At 41.5% G+C, this 15,047-nt stretch overlaps 1 protein-coding gene across 1 annotated transcript in view; it reads right to left on the bottom strand.

The window, feature by feature from the left end:
* Positions 1 to 15,047, bottom strand: part of ryr2a (ryanodine receptor 2a (cardiac)) — a 316,621-nt gene that overhangs the window by 191,164 nt on the left and 110,410 nt on the right. The window contains exons 10-14 of the mRNA XM_080872616.1: positions 14,884 to 15,040; positions 14,577 to 14,741; positions 13,464 to 13,585; positions 914 to 1,097; positions 114 to 249 (exon numbers count right to left, since the gene is read on the bottom strand). Coding sequence (XP_080728742.1) covers positions 114 to 249; positions 914 to 1,097; positions 13,464 to 13,585; positions 14,577 to 14,741; positions 14,884 to 15,040 — 764 coding nt within the window. The remainder of the gene's footprint in view (positions 1 to 113; positions 250 to 913; positions 1,098 to 13,463; positions 13,586 to 14,576; positions 14,742 to 14,883; positions 15,041 to 15,047) is intronic.

Below are 15,047 nucleotides of genomic sequence, written 5' to 3'. Positions count from 1 at the left end.
CATCTCTTAAAATAACCTGATTGTCTTCAGGTCTAATATGTAGTTTTAGGTGAGTGGAATTACAATTTGAGTTATTGCATCTTTTCTGTGCTTCTGTCTGTGCGCTTGTTTACCCAGTAGCTGGTAGAGGGAGTTGAGAATGGCGCTCCAGGCCTCTCCAGCCTCCTTTCCAACTGCCTCCGCAAAATGAGCTGCACTACTGTAGACATGAAGCCGATCAATGCACTCCAAGACCAGGCTGATCATCCCCTAGAAATATGAAAACTGTTGTTTTTACTTTATTCACCTGAAATGAGCTCTACAAAACAGAGTGTAGTCACAGAAAAGTTAGGAAATAAAAGCAAATTGAATGCCGTTAAATCATTCTATGGATTTGGATATAGATAATGTGACCAAGCTAATATCTGAGTTGAAAAACACAGACGTGCCAAAAAAACTGCATTTCCTCTAATGGCCACTGGAAGCTCGAAGTGTGTCAATTTCTCTCCAAGTAAACAGGAGCAAAACGCATGTTTACAAGTTAGTAGAGAAATGGTTTGGGCCACTGTGAATATTTTCAGCCACTATGGACACAATGTGAAAGCAAACATGATATAATTGGCAGTTCTTTGAGCAACAGTTTCACAGACATGGATTGTGTCATTAAAAGAAAACAATTCGTGTATACAGTAAAGTAATTGATTCATCTTTTCTTTTTCTTCTTAAAATAACATTTTAGACATTAAATATTCCAACATGTTCCATCATTAGAAATAAACCACTACAAAATTCACTGGGGGTGGATGTACTGTATGTATGTACTGAGGCAGAATATATAAATATATTAGACTAAATCTTTAAAATTGGAAGCAAAAACTGTTAAAAATGATCTGAAGTTAGTTTGTAAACACACATATGTCCAAGTGCACCCTACCTCTTCCTGAAAGAGGTTCTGACGGTTCTTCAGAGCTCGCAGTCGGTTCTGTTTGTCTTCATGTTCTAGGTGATCTCCAGGCGGTTGGAAATAACCTATTAGATCCTGGAGGCTCAGGCTAACTGAGTCTATTGGCAGATCCAAAGTAAAGCTCCTTCCTTTCTTTCTTAGTATGTCCAGACCCCTGGGAAATACAGAATGGAGGATGTCAGTCATGCTATAAACTAGAGAAGCGGAAAATGTCACCTTGTGTTACGCAAGTTTAGCATGTTCTGCTGCAAGAGTGTGAATGTAGATGCAAATGAGAAAGAAACTAAAATGTGCCGATCCCTCTCCTCAGCCTAATCACTGATTTGATGTTTCTCTTGTGTTGAAGTCATAAACACAGAAAGACAGAAAGATTGTCTGAAGGATTCCTTCATTTTTTGCATCCTTGTCTTCTAGATGACCCCAGAAATTAACCTGCAATTTTAAAGATTATCTCAATTCCCAAAATGAAAAGAGAGGAAGACTTGGAAGAAGAGTCGTTCACAAGGATCCAGAAGTCAGACCTTTATTGATTTGGATGAAAATGGAATGAAGCATGTTAATACAGGTGGGTTTTTCTCAGTGTGACGATATGTCTGTGGATTACAGCTGACAAACAATAAAGAAAAAATGTTTAAATATGGTTTTGGCCATCGTGACATCAACTAGTTGGCAAAGTCCCGTTGTGGAGCTTTACACTGAGCATATTCACCGTGTTAGCTTTTTGAAACAGACATCAAAGCATGACCAAGTGACATGTCTGACTGAAACCTCACACACGAGAGACTGAGGGGTTGGAAAAGAAATCTCTCAGCTGTCTAATCAGATTAGTAATCCTATGGGGTTGCAGAGTCTGTGTTAAGGCTGTTTCGGGGTTAGTTGACCGTGACAAGCTTGTCAGTGTGAGCTGATCATTCGTTAACACGTCCTTTGTGCTGTGTTTTTCTTTGATGTAGTACAGCTCAAACTCATTTTCTGGAATTATTGTTTAACCCTCTCAGGCTCAAATTAAACTTTTTGTTGCTAATGCACAACCAAGTCCTGCAGTCGTACTTCTGAGTAAAAAAAAACAAAAAAAACAAAAAAAATATGTATGTGGGGTAATCGGGTTGTTAGTTTTTAACTGTTGCAAATCGGCAACGCCTGCCTTGAGAGGGTTAAGATGTAGGGCATCAATTGAAATGTCTTATAAGTAGACCTGATATTGTAAAAATACACATTCAGCATATAATAGCCCCATAAAGTATAAAACAAATTGCATTAAATGACAACACTGTTACAGAGGGGTGGAGAGGGGTTTGGAGACTCTGTAGAATCCAGCTCGGCTTGTTGTTTTCACGTACAAAAAGAAGAAGAGCAACAGATCGTCCAAGTCTCACAGAAACCTGATCTCAACAACATGACTGACAGTAATCCACAGGTGAACATTCTCCTCGATAGCTGTGGTCCCAGATGGTATTATAGTAACTGGTGGGTCCATAACATCCAGGAACAACATTCTACTTAACTGATGTAGGGCTGAACTTCTACTTGTACCAAGATTCTATTCAAATGTCTACTGACTACGTTGAATGAACATGTGACAAAGCATTTGTCTATGCGTCCAATGTGTAGGTTCTTAACATACTTATCATCTTGGCAGTTCCCCTCAGCACTTCAGCCTTACTTTCCCAGTCATTTGGTAACTCTTCCCTATCACCCAGAACCTATTTCAACTTCTCCCTGCACTCGTTGCAATATTCTTCCTTCTCCAGCATCCTGTGGCTTTTTCTTCTTGATTTCCAGAGTGGAGTCAAATCCCACAGTCCCTGTAGTCTCCAATCCCTTAACCCACTGAATGCATGATTCCAGTTTACACTCCGAATTCTGAATCTTATACCATTGTTACAAAGATGATGGTCAGTTGTCTAAAATATACTGGCCCTCCTATTGCAAAATGGGAGGCAGATTTATCAGTCAGCTTAGACCAAAGTCTCTGGTCTCAGATATGTTTAAAAGATTTTAAATAGATTAGAAATAACATGAAATGACATCCCAATGTCTACAATTAATACAATACAAAATACAACATAGAGTGCTCTATACAGGTTAATGAATCAAGGTTTTTACCATCTTTTGCTGGTGGCCTCTGCTCTTGAGGAGTCCACTCTGCAGGTGGAGAAGATGTAGCAGAGGTGGAGGATGAACTCAGCCTCAGTGTCTATTGTCCTATGCAGTGTATGACTGAATGTTGGGGTGGGTGTGGTTGGGCCTGGGGCCCCTGCCCTTGGTAGATCCCCCCCCCCTCCCCATCCCCAGTTGCCTCCCTCCTTCCTTGGATCCTCCATTGAGGCACAGGTGTGTTACTGAGGTGTAGGGGAGACATTCCTCCTCTGTCCCCTCCTGGCCACCTGCGCCTCAGTTTTATTCCACAACTTAGACATTTGTATTACTTACACTCTCATTACACATTCATATTGGGCCTCGGGGGTTTGGCACACTGAAGGGCGTCCAGAGGACGGTCTGTTTATTCAGCCTCACCTCTGGTGCTGGTGCCCACCTCTCATTTTTAAATATATGTAGACAATATGTGTTCTAGGGAGGGGCCGTGCTGACACCAAGTGTTGTCTGGCAGAAGGTTTTTGGCACCATGCTACTCGCCTGCTTAAAATGCATTTTAGAACAGCATGCATCAACACCACATATGGGTGGGCGGAGTGAGGCATGGGGTCTTAGTGTACCACGTTCATTTTTGTGTGTCTCCATGTTGGGTGAGTGCGTGAGTCTTTGTATATGTGTGCATGACGGTGGAAACACATATTAGTGTCTGTGTCTCATTCTCTTGGAACATATCAAGCCCCCCCAGGTGTGGGCCCGTTTCTTTTAATTTTACTTAATTACAAAAGAGTTGTAAAAGAATAATAAAGTACATTTTACATTTACTTAGGCTCTATTTACATTTTATGAAACAGGTAAATGTATTACACCAAAATAAATCAGGGAGGAACAAATAAGTTAATACAACTTTATATTGATTGTTTTGTGTATCTTAAATCAACTTTCAGTGCAGTTGTTCTGTCAGGTATACTAAGACAAGTGAAAATTTGCAAAATAAAATTCTATGCCCAAAAAAGTAAATCACAAATTTCTACTTCTTTGTTAATAAAATGCAATATGAATAATTTCTTCAGTTCTCGCTCTGGATATAATTTTCTTTACACTGGTCCAATATTGCATAGAGAAAATCAACAGTTACATACAAGGTACTGTCGAGAGAGGTGGGATTGAAAAGGATTGAAGTGGACCTGGCTTATCTCTCATCTGAGAGAGTGTAAAAAGACTTAACATCTAGACTTTTATCTTAAAAGTGATACAGAGCTGTATTATAAACCGACCTGACTTCAGATATGCGGAAGAAAATGGCTGGATGATATATTATTCTGTTATTTTAGATTTTAACTTTTATCGAAGCGGTCGTCATAAGTTGTCAAACAGCACAATGCACCGCACTTTTCAGTTGCAATTTATTAGGTTTTCAGATGTTAATTCATCATTTTAGTAACACATTAACATGAACGTAGTAACATGTTTTCATATCATATTTAACACCGGTTTATTTTAAAGTGTTTTTTTTCTTCATTGATAATGCACAATGTGACATTAAAGCAGCACAATTTAACATTAAAGAATATGAAGAATATGATAAATGGTTTAAGCTGCCTGTTATTGGTTTTTAACATTTTCCATTAAATGAACATCCTTTTTACTTTATCTTTTTTTTTAATCGATAGAAAAATCAGATGTTTTTTACAATAGCTTCTCTTAAAGTTCTGGTGATCATTTTCAGAGCCGTTCATGGTCAGATACATCACTATATTAGTAAATTTCTTCATTCATAGGTAACTGCCATGTCTCTGAGATCAGCTGATCACTTGTTGTTGGCTGTTTGTCTAAGTTACAGAGAAGAGGAGACTGTGCTTTTGGAGTTGTAGACACCCGGGACACCAGGTTTCAAAACTTGCTTCCATTGGACTCACGATATGGAAAGTGTTGAAAGCTTCTAAAAGAAGCAAGTGGAATTGTGTAGGATTGGCTTTATTTAGTTTTATGAATTTAAACTGTTTTAATTCTTGCATTTTACTTTGTATTGTAAAGCACTTTATGACTTTTGTCCTGTATAAATACAAATGTTGGTTATCAAACATTAGGTCTCTCTCTTCTAAAACCCTGTTAATAAATAACATTGATTTATTCCGCCTTACAAAAAGTTTGTTACTGCAGGATGATTTTGTCAGCTTAAGTGAATCAACACCAGGAGGGGGAGTAGCAGCAATCATCAACTCCAGCTTATTAATCAACCACAGAACAACAGAGTTATAATTAGGGATGGATATTGATAAGATTTTCACGATTCCGATTCCATTTTCGATTCTGTTTAACGATTAGATTCTTTACTGATTCTCTTAGCGATTCTTTTTTAAAAAGGTCGAATAGCTTAGAACTTTGTTTTATATCTTCTCTTTGAACAAGATAGAAATTTAGGAGTAACATTGTCATGGTCCGCGGCCCGCCGTCCGAGGAGCTGATGGGATGCCCACGCCCACCCCCACGTATGCTGCTATTTCCCCGCGCCCCAATAATTCTTTTCCTTTTTCTGTTGCAGCCTCCCACAGTCCCGTTTTCGGCGTTCCTGCGCGACTCATCTCCCGGTCCCTTGGTTTCTCTAGTTTCACGCGTGTTTTCCTTCTACCCTCCCGGGACACCTTCAGTTAAAATGAAGTTTATTTTCTCGTACTCCTGTGTGTGTTGGCTCTGCTTCTGGGTCCAGCTTGTGCGCTGAACTTCGGTTCATGACAAACATGGCCTTACAAACCCAGCAGTGAGATCTTAAGAGATCCACAGCCTACGGCTCTTCAATGGGGTGTCACAGGGTCCCCAGGAAAAAAAATTGCAAATTTAAAATAATAAAATAAATATTCTTCTGTAGCAATAACAAAGTATAACATAAATTATTCTGTAGCAATTACACAAGAATATCCAGTAATGTCCCTGCCTACAATTAAACACATTCACTTACCAAAAATCGGGGGGATCTGCTGTGGCAAATGGTGCAAGCCTTTTACCACAAACTTAATCACTGCTTGGTGACATTCGTCTATCCTGGCCTGAAAGGAGTAGTGATGGTAAATTTGATTCTTTTTACTGAATCGAGTTTTAATGAGTCACTCACCAAAGTGAATCGGATTTTTGGGTCATTTGATTCACTGAGTCAGTTGACCAGAGAGTTCAAAAAATTTACATTTTCACTCAAACTTAATTTGTTTCTCTTTTCATGTAAATCCCCCTGCTAAGATGAATGATTCTAAAAGAAAACAACTATTTTATAGAGCAAAAAAGAGCAAAAACATTTCTAAAATTAAGAAATTTCCTATCAAAATTGCTTAATAAACATTTATTTTGTTTATTTTTATTTTATTAGTATTTTCCTTAAATGTGTCAAATATATATTTTCTCATCTAAATGTCCACTGAGCTGTGAGCCAGGGGGCGGTAATGTGCCTTAACATTGGTTGCCAACCAAGAAGAAGAAGGAGCTGTGAGCCAGGAGGGAGGGGGTGAGTGAGTGAGTGAGTGAGTGAGTGAGGGATTTGTTCGCTCTATGATTCAGCACAGGAGGGAGGGGGTTAGTTAATCCTGAGTGATTCGCTTACGCTGACGATTCAGCAGAGGAGGGAGGGGGTTAGTGAGTCCTGAGTGATTCGCTTAGGCTTACGATTCAGCACAGGAGGGAGGGGGTTAGTGAGTGAGTGAGTGATTCGTTCGCTCTATGATTCAGCACAGAAGGGAGGGGGTGAGTAGCTCAAATGTGCTGTTAGCATGTTAGCAGAGCGATGCTACTGTGAACCGAGGAGCTATTGTCTTGATGTGAACTTCTTCTTCAGAGCAAAAATGTTTTTGTTACGATACTGGATGTTGTGTTATAAGCTAGATATATTGCTGCTAACAGCAACAGGGATGAGTCAGTGAGTCAGTTGGGCTTGTGAATTGTTAAGTCTAATTGTTGAATGTCGCCATTGTGTTTCTTAAATTTGTATAGTCTTAGTTTAAGCAGTAGGATCAAAGCCATTCCTTTGATCCTGACCACCTCTCCAGCCACTCTGTGCTGGGGGAGGTTTTATTGTAGATACATCCTAACTTGAAGATCTGTTTGATGTTTGGTAGAGCTTCCTACCCTTTGTATGGTTTCACTGTGTTATCTTTGGTAAACCATACATTGGGTGTGGGGGAAGACTACCCTCTTTATGACCAAGGATGTTGTTCCTGCTTTTAGGTTTTATGACCCTTTGACCAACACACACACACACACATTCTCACATAACACACACACATTCTCACACACACACACACACTCAGTGTATACATTTACATACAGTGCCTTGTCTTTGTAACCAAAGGGGGGTTGCAAGGGGAGGTGTTTTGTAAACTATTGTTTGAAGTTTGTCAATAAAAGGCGGCGAGAGGAGGCCACCAGTGTGGTCATTTCAACGTGCTGGTCACAGACGAGAGGCCTCCCTTGCGCAAGAAATCGATCGAACACTGTTGCCTTGCTTTTCTTTCATGGGAATAAGTCTTGGATACAGCGGGGTCTGAGTTTAGACCCAACATGAATCATGATTCATGAGTCAGTAAAGTGATTCTCGAGTATTGAACGATTCGTTCATGATTCGCGCATCACTAGAAAGGAGATGCTACCGGTAGACTGCAGCGAGAACTGCCAGTCTGAGCCAGCCAGACTCTGTCTCTCTCATCATGGTCACCTAAATGCACAGTAATGGCAGGTTTTGTAATAAGGCAGATCGCGCTAACATAATATGCACTGTTAGTTGATTATTTACCTGCCGCATTAACGGGAGAGGACGTGCAAACGTTACCGCTGCTGCTGGGTTGAGATTCACGAGTCCGGAGCGGAATTAAAAACATGACATTCAAGGTTATCACGTGTTTTGTGAGCAAATGCTTTCGCATATTCGTAGTGTTTCCTCCCTTAAATGAAATATCTACTTTGCAAGTATTGCAAGTTGCCCTGTTGTCATCCATTCTCGTAAAGTATAATCACACTTTTGAGCGTTTGAGCCGCCGTGTTTCCTGCCAGGTAAATGACACTCCGCAACGTGATGACGTCAGGGAATCGTTTGCAAAAATGGCAAACAATTCCAAGGGACTGAAACAGTGGGAACCGGTTCTCAACAAGAACCAGTTTTCGATACCCATCCCTAGTTATAATTCAAAAAGTTGAAAGCCTGAAATGAAAAAACTGTTCTGTTTGTTGTATCTGAATACTATGGATTCTCTGTAAAAGAAAGCCTCAAATCAGAAGTACTTGACTCCCTGGTATAATTCTCAAACACGCACCTTAAAGCAAATAACTCATAAACAGGAGAGGGAATGGCGTCTCACTAATTTAGAAGATCATCATTTAGCCTGGAGAAATACTTTGTTGCTCTATTTTTTAAAAAGCCCTCTTTTAAAGCTAGAATATGTTACTATTCATCACTGATAGAAGAAAATAAGGACAACTCTAGGTTTCTCTTCAGCACTGTAGCCAGGCTGACAAAAAGTTAGAACTCTGTTGGACCAAGAATTCCTTTAACCTTAACTATTAATGACTTCATCCATTATTTAGACTCTTTTTCTCCAAATGATCTTTTTGAGTTAACTTAAACAATTACTTCTTGTCTTTTAGACCCCATTCCTACAAGCCTCCTTTAAAAAGTCCTCCCACTTAATGCTTCAATCTTAAATATGATCAACCTATCTCTATTCATGGACTATGCACCACAAGCCAAATGATCTTCTTGTGACAGTGAACTCATCTCTGTGCTTGTCCCTCTAGGCCTCAGTGCAGGGTTCAACACTGTCGACGATAATAATTTACTGTGATTTGAGCATGCTGTAAGTATTAAAGGTACTCCGCTGCAGTGATTCGAATCATATCTATCTAATAGACTACAATTTGTTCATGGATATGGGGAGTCTTAATTACTTCCACAGAGCTAGCTTGATCTATCCATGACACCAGTAAACATGCACCAATTACTTAAAATGTCCTGAAGACATAAAGACCTGGATGACCTCTAATTTTCTGCTTCTGAATCCAGATAAAACTTATGTTATTGTACTTGGGCCTAACAATCTAAGACACATGGTGTAACCAGATGGTAGTCACCACAGTAACCGAACCTTTTTCATTCAACTTGTAACTCACCAGTTTCAGAGGAAAGTTGTTTCTTAATCCACTTAACACTGTCCTATAAATCACTTAAGAATAAAAAAGGCATCAAACTCAAAAAATGACCCAGTATTATTTCTGTACATAACAGGCAACTAACAAATTTCAACTGTATGTTTGCAAAACAAATTTTGTGATATTTGGTTCCATTTCTTTAGTTGAATCTATGAAAAACGCCAAAGATCAGACAGTTTGACAGACATTAAATAGTGTTTTTGGACCAACAAGGCAATTTTAAAAGAGGTCTTAGCTGAAAACTTGACATATTTCAACATGGTGTGCAGTAAACCCTTAAAAAAAACTGCAGATGCAGGTGCTCAGGACGCTCTCTATAGTCCCTCTGTAGAACATGGTGAGAATGGATGATGGGAAATGGGCTTTTATCAGCTTCCACAGGAAGTAGAGACGCTGTTGGGCCTTCTTGGTTAAGGAGCTGGTTTTGAGGGACCAGGAGAGGTTCTCCGCCAGGTGGACACCAAGGAATATGGTGCTCTTGATGACCTCGGATCCATCGATGTTAAGAGGACAGTGATTTCTCTGTGCTCTCCTAAGGTCAACAATTATCTCTTTTGTTTTCTCCACATTCAGAGACAGGTTGTTGACTCTACACCAGTCCGTTAGCTGTCACACTTCCTCTCTGTATGCTGACTCGTCGCTCGTGCTGATGAGACCCATCACAGTCGTGTCATTGGCGAACTTGATGATGTGGTTCCAACTGTGCATTGCTGCACAGTGACATGTCAGCAGAGGAAACAGCAGTGGGCTGGGCACACAGCTCTGAGGGGCTCCAGTGCTCAGTGTGGTGGTGCTGGAGATGGACTGTCTGAGGTCTCTCTGTCAGAAAGTCCAGGATCCAGTTGCAGAGGGGGGTGTTCAGGCCCAACGGGCTCAGTTTTCCAGTCAGGTGCTGAGGAATGATTGTGCTGAATGCTGAACTGAAATTTATGTACAGCATCCACACATATGTGTCTTTGTTTTCCAGTTGGGTGAGGGCGAGATATAGGGTGGTGGCGATGGCATCATCTGTTGATCAGGTGGGACAATAGGTGAACTGCAGTGGGTCCAATGTGGGTGGCAGCTGGGTCCTAATGTGCCTTATGACAAGTCTCTCGAAACACTTCATCATGATGGGTGTGAGTGCAACAGGACGGTAGTTATTGAGGCAGTACACTGAGGACTTCTTTGGCACAGGAACGATGGTGGTGGCCTTGAGGCACGTTGGAATGAAAGCAGTGCTATGAGAGAGGTTGAAGATGTCAGTGAGGACATCTAGCAGCTGGTCTGCACATTCTCTGAGCACTCTTCCAGGGATGTTATCTGGACCAGCAGTCTTCCATGGGTTAACTCTTTGAAGAGTTCTCACATCAGACGAGGTCAGAACCTGGTCGTTGTGAGGTGGGGTGATCTTCCTCACCATCACGCTGTTCTGAGCATCAAACCGTGCATAGAAGTTGCTCAGTGCATCTGGTAGGGAGGCGTCACTATCACAGGCAGGTGTCGTCTACCTGTAGTTGGTGATGCCCTGGATGCCCTGCCACATGCGCCGCGTATCACCACTGTCCTGGAAGTGGCTGTGGATTCTTCAGCCATGCGCGCATTTCGCTGCTCTGATGGCTCGAGGCAGTTTGGCCCTCACTGTTCCCCGGGCCACCTTGTCACCTGTTTTGAAGGCGGAGTCTCGAGTCTTTAACAGCACACGCACCTCTGCAGTGGTCCACATTTTCTGGTCTGGTATTATGATAGTGATGAAGTCAGTGACATGATCAATCCACTTGCAATGTTGCTGGTCACAGATGATGTGTACTCCTCCAAGTTGGTGCAATCGCTATTTGTAGCAGCCTCCCTGAACATGTCCCAGTCAGTGTGCTCAAAACAGTCCTGAAGAGCAGAGAGAGCTCCAGCAGGCCAGGTTCTCACCTGTCTCAGAACCAGTTTGCAACGTCTGACGAGCGGTCTGTAACAGACAAGTGGCCAGAATATGCGAGATGGGGGAGGGGCCTCGCTGGGTGCAGAATGAGAATGTTTGTGTAAACAAGATCGAAATACACTAATACACTAATCATGATCGTGTGCACAGCGTCTCTCTATGTCTGTCTCCACGTTGGTTGAGTGTGGAGTAAGTGCATATGAGAGCATGAGGGTGGGAATGGATGTTTGCATATGTGTGTGCCTGTATGTCTGTGTCTATATGTCAGGTTGGGTATCAGACGCCACCTCTCTGGGGACATCTCAGGCCCTCCAAGGTTTGGAGGCCTATCTCCACCCACCACCACTTCCCCTGCCAGTGGCAGACGCCCTCAGACATCGGTGCGTTGGTGGTTCTTTGTGTCCGGGGATGGGCGTCCGGGTACACACCGGCTCACTCCTTGGCGGCCGCTTATCGGGGCCTGGAGCCTGGGGCTCGCTCGGGCCACTTCGGAGGTCACTCAGGCACGGCTGGCTGCCGGCGGAGCTCACGGGCGCGTCACTGCAACCCCCCCTGGCTTCTGCTCCACGGCTGCTGAGTGAGCCCTCATCTGGGACTCTCCTCAGCTCTTTCTGGGACAGTGGCGCGGCTGCCCCTCTGTTGGTCTTCCTTGGTCTCTTGTGTTCTGGGGGCCTCTGGATGTCTGGAGTTTTGATCTCCTCCATACCTGCTTCATGCCCTGGAGGACGGGGCTGTGGCCCCCCCACACCCTCTAGCAGATCATTACATGAAGGAACCTTTTAAAAAAAAAACAAGCGCGTCCATGCTCACAGGTGTACACACGGGTGATCACACCCACAAACTACACCCTTTTTGGCTCCTACCTCAAAGCACACTGTGTTCTGTTGATCTTATGTGCTGCACAATAATGTTAAATATTTAGTATTTACTGTCATATTCCCATATATCATTGTGATGTTGTTTATTCTATTACTCTTGTTCTCTTCTGCTTGTTTTCTTTTTTCTTTCTCAGCAGGTGATCCAGGTGATCGATATATGCATTTTTTTTTCTGATCATTCTGTTGGTTTTTGTCTTTTGCCCTTCTCCCCCGTCCCTCTTCTCAGCTGTTTCTCTTTCCCTCTTTCTTTCTCCCCTTCTTTCCCCCAGTCAAGTCTGTCCCGTATTCAGTAAGTGAAAATAAAATAAACAATAAAAGGTGAATCAAATGGACCATTACGGCAAGGCTGGGATGGTCAATTTGGTAAAGTAAATCCGTTGGGCATCTTTCTTTGCCTTTAGACAATAATTCTGATGGCAAAAGAGCCAAACGGGACAGGCAAAAAAAATAAAAATAAAATAATAATAATAATACACTAATCATGAGAGATTGTTGGATTGATTTTTACATCAGAGTGTAATGTGACCACATTTGCAGTCACATCACACTCTACGTTAGTGTTTCAAACATGAGCTTTCATTGTGCACCTTTGGGCTACACATTATACATTACAGAGGGTGAGCAGTGTAATGTAGGCTCCTCTGCCACCTGATGGCAAATTACCCAGTGCTAGTGCAAACTGTACGACGCTACACAAATTTTCCATTTTCAAAGCAAAACATAAAGAAATGAGACGTGGCTCAGGACTTTTGGACAGTACTCTATGTTAAGCCCTTAATTTGATTCTTATTTCCTAGTTTGGCCCTTTGTGAAAATGAATTTGTCACCACTGTCCTATAAATTTTTACAAATGAACTGAACTTTGTCATCTTATTGCACTTTTTCTCATTTGAATATGTTGTCTAAATGTGACAACAAATGTTGTATTTGGGAGTAATTGATATACGAATACAAAGTAAAACAGTTCACGGTGAAAACAGTTTCACAAAACCTTACCTGAGTTTCACAACTGAGGTAAGATTTGAAGTTAAAAAGTTATAGACCTTCTACATATTAATGTTATTCATGTTGGTGCTGTTTTGTTTTTTTTTGTTTCCTGTTCTCATGCTGTCCTACCATGGAAGCACAGCATGAGTAGAGGTCTCTTTTTTTCCTCTTGTACTTTCCCATTGTAGTGTACATTTCAGTGTTTTTCTGTAACGCTACCGATCTCTGACTTGTATCCCCATGTAATGTCTGTGTTGTGTGTGTAAGATCGGGGGGGGGGGTCCCATTTCACTGCAGGGCAACCTGCATGTGGCGAATGAAGCTTTGATTGATTGATTGATTGATTGATTGATTGATTGATTGTTATTCAACCCAGTGATTTCCATTTTTCTCTTTATAATGATGCCACAGTAACTTACAGGCAAGTGTAACATGCATACTTGAAAATCACTACTCGCTGCACCTGATGAAGCAGTTGAACAGGAAGACAGTACTGCGGATGACCCTTGCAGTGCGGCTCTCTTCGTGCTGTGATCGCGATAGTGTCAGCCCATCGTCCATGTGCCCCTCATGGTGCATGATTGCCTAAATAAGAAACAAAGTTTCTCCAGGTTCAGCAGATTCAGAAATGTATTAAGATTGCTCAGTAACAGAGGAAGTTGCTTTGCAGTTGATGGGTGATGCATTGATTGGATACATGAGGAATCTTCAGAATATTTATAGGAAATTTGCACAAAAACAGTTCCATTAGTGAAAAAAGTAAAGTCTTTTACAGCATCCAGCAGCTTTTAGAATTAGTGACAGTTCTTTCATTTTCACTAACTATTGCCACAGAGACCCGGACTAATATGTTAAACATATAAATACTTATATGTTGTTATTATGTGTTGTTAATTTTTCAAGGTTTCCCTCTGCGTTGGCTGTCAGTGGAACCATGTCAACAATGTTTCTTGATGGTATGACACAAGAATCAGAATGATTTCTGAAGTGCAGAGGTGTCTACTCTGCACAGATTCAGCCAAATACCACAAAACTGCTTGTACAGCAGAGTAAATGGCTAATGGCCAAACACATACTGCAAAGGCAACCCAAGAAAGAAGAAGACAAAGATAGATATTCTTCATTGGTCAAGTCAGTCACCAAGTCAGCTTCATTTGCAGTTAGTGAAAGACCCACAAATATTTTTATTACAATGGTGTTAATAAATTAAGCCTGAAATTTTCACTTCAATTACATTTGAAATGTTTGATTTAAAATCTAATGTGGTTGTGTACAAAAAGTAAAAACTAATAACATTTAAAAATGGTGTCATTGTCCAAATAATGCAGCAGATTCAAAGTATCTGAGGTAAATCCAACGCTATTGGGTCGATGAAAACACAGCTCATCCCCCTTTTTAATTGAAAAACTTTTCCCCATTCTGACTGTGCAAGAAGTGCATGAATTTTACATTCATCTTAATTTTACGTTAACTCTAGCATAATGAAAGTCCACAACCTCACCATGGACCATATTTACAGACACAAGTATTTATAAAGTTGTAATAGGTGAAGTTATGGTTTGGTGCGATATGGTACCTTTCTCTGTACTCCACCCATGCGTGCACACTTGGCATCAACAGTCTGGTAAGTAAGCCACAGACAGGTGTCAACATGTTGAATGTAACACACAGAGTCACCATACTTTATGTCAGGAGTCCCCATCCCATCCACGTCCTTCCTCACACCCAGGTCCAGCTTTTCCTGAAGGAGAAACAAAGAGGAAAATTCACTTAGACAAGTGAGCCTATAAAAACACAGAGAATTTCCTTCATTCAAAACACAATGATTTCATAGATTATGGCCTTCACAGACAGCACTGCTACTGATGTCACTAACTCTATACCTTGGAAGACCTGAAGCAGAAGGCTGTAGACTTGACATCAGCTTTCTCTTTGTCCATCAGCAACAGAGACTTGTCTTCTACCATGCTCAGATACTTCCCTGTGGTCACATGTCTCAGTCTGAATGGCTGACCCCAACGGATATGACTCCCACTCCACCTGGACA

Source organism: Rhamphochromis sp. 'chilingali', assembly GCF_963969265.1.
Source record: "Rhamphochromis sp. 'chilingali' genome assembly, chromosome: 22".
Classification (NCBI taxonomy): Eukaryota; Metazoa; Chordata; class Actinopteri; order Cichliformes; family Cichlidae; genus Rhamphochromis; species Rhamphochromis sp. 'chilingali'.
This window is presented reverse-complemented; position numbering and strand designations above follow the sequence as displayed.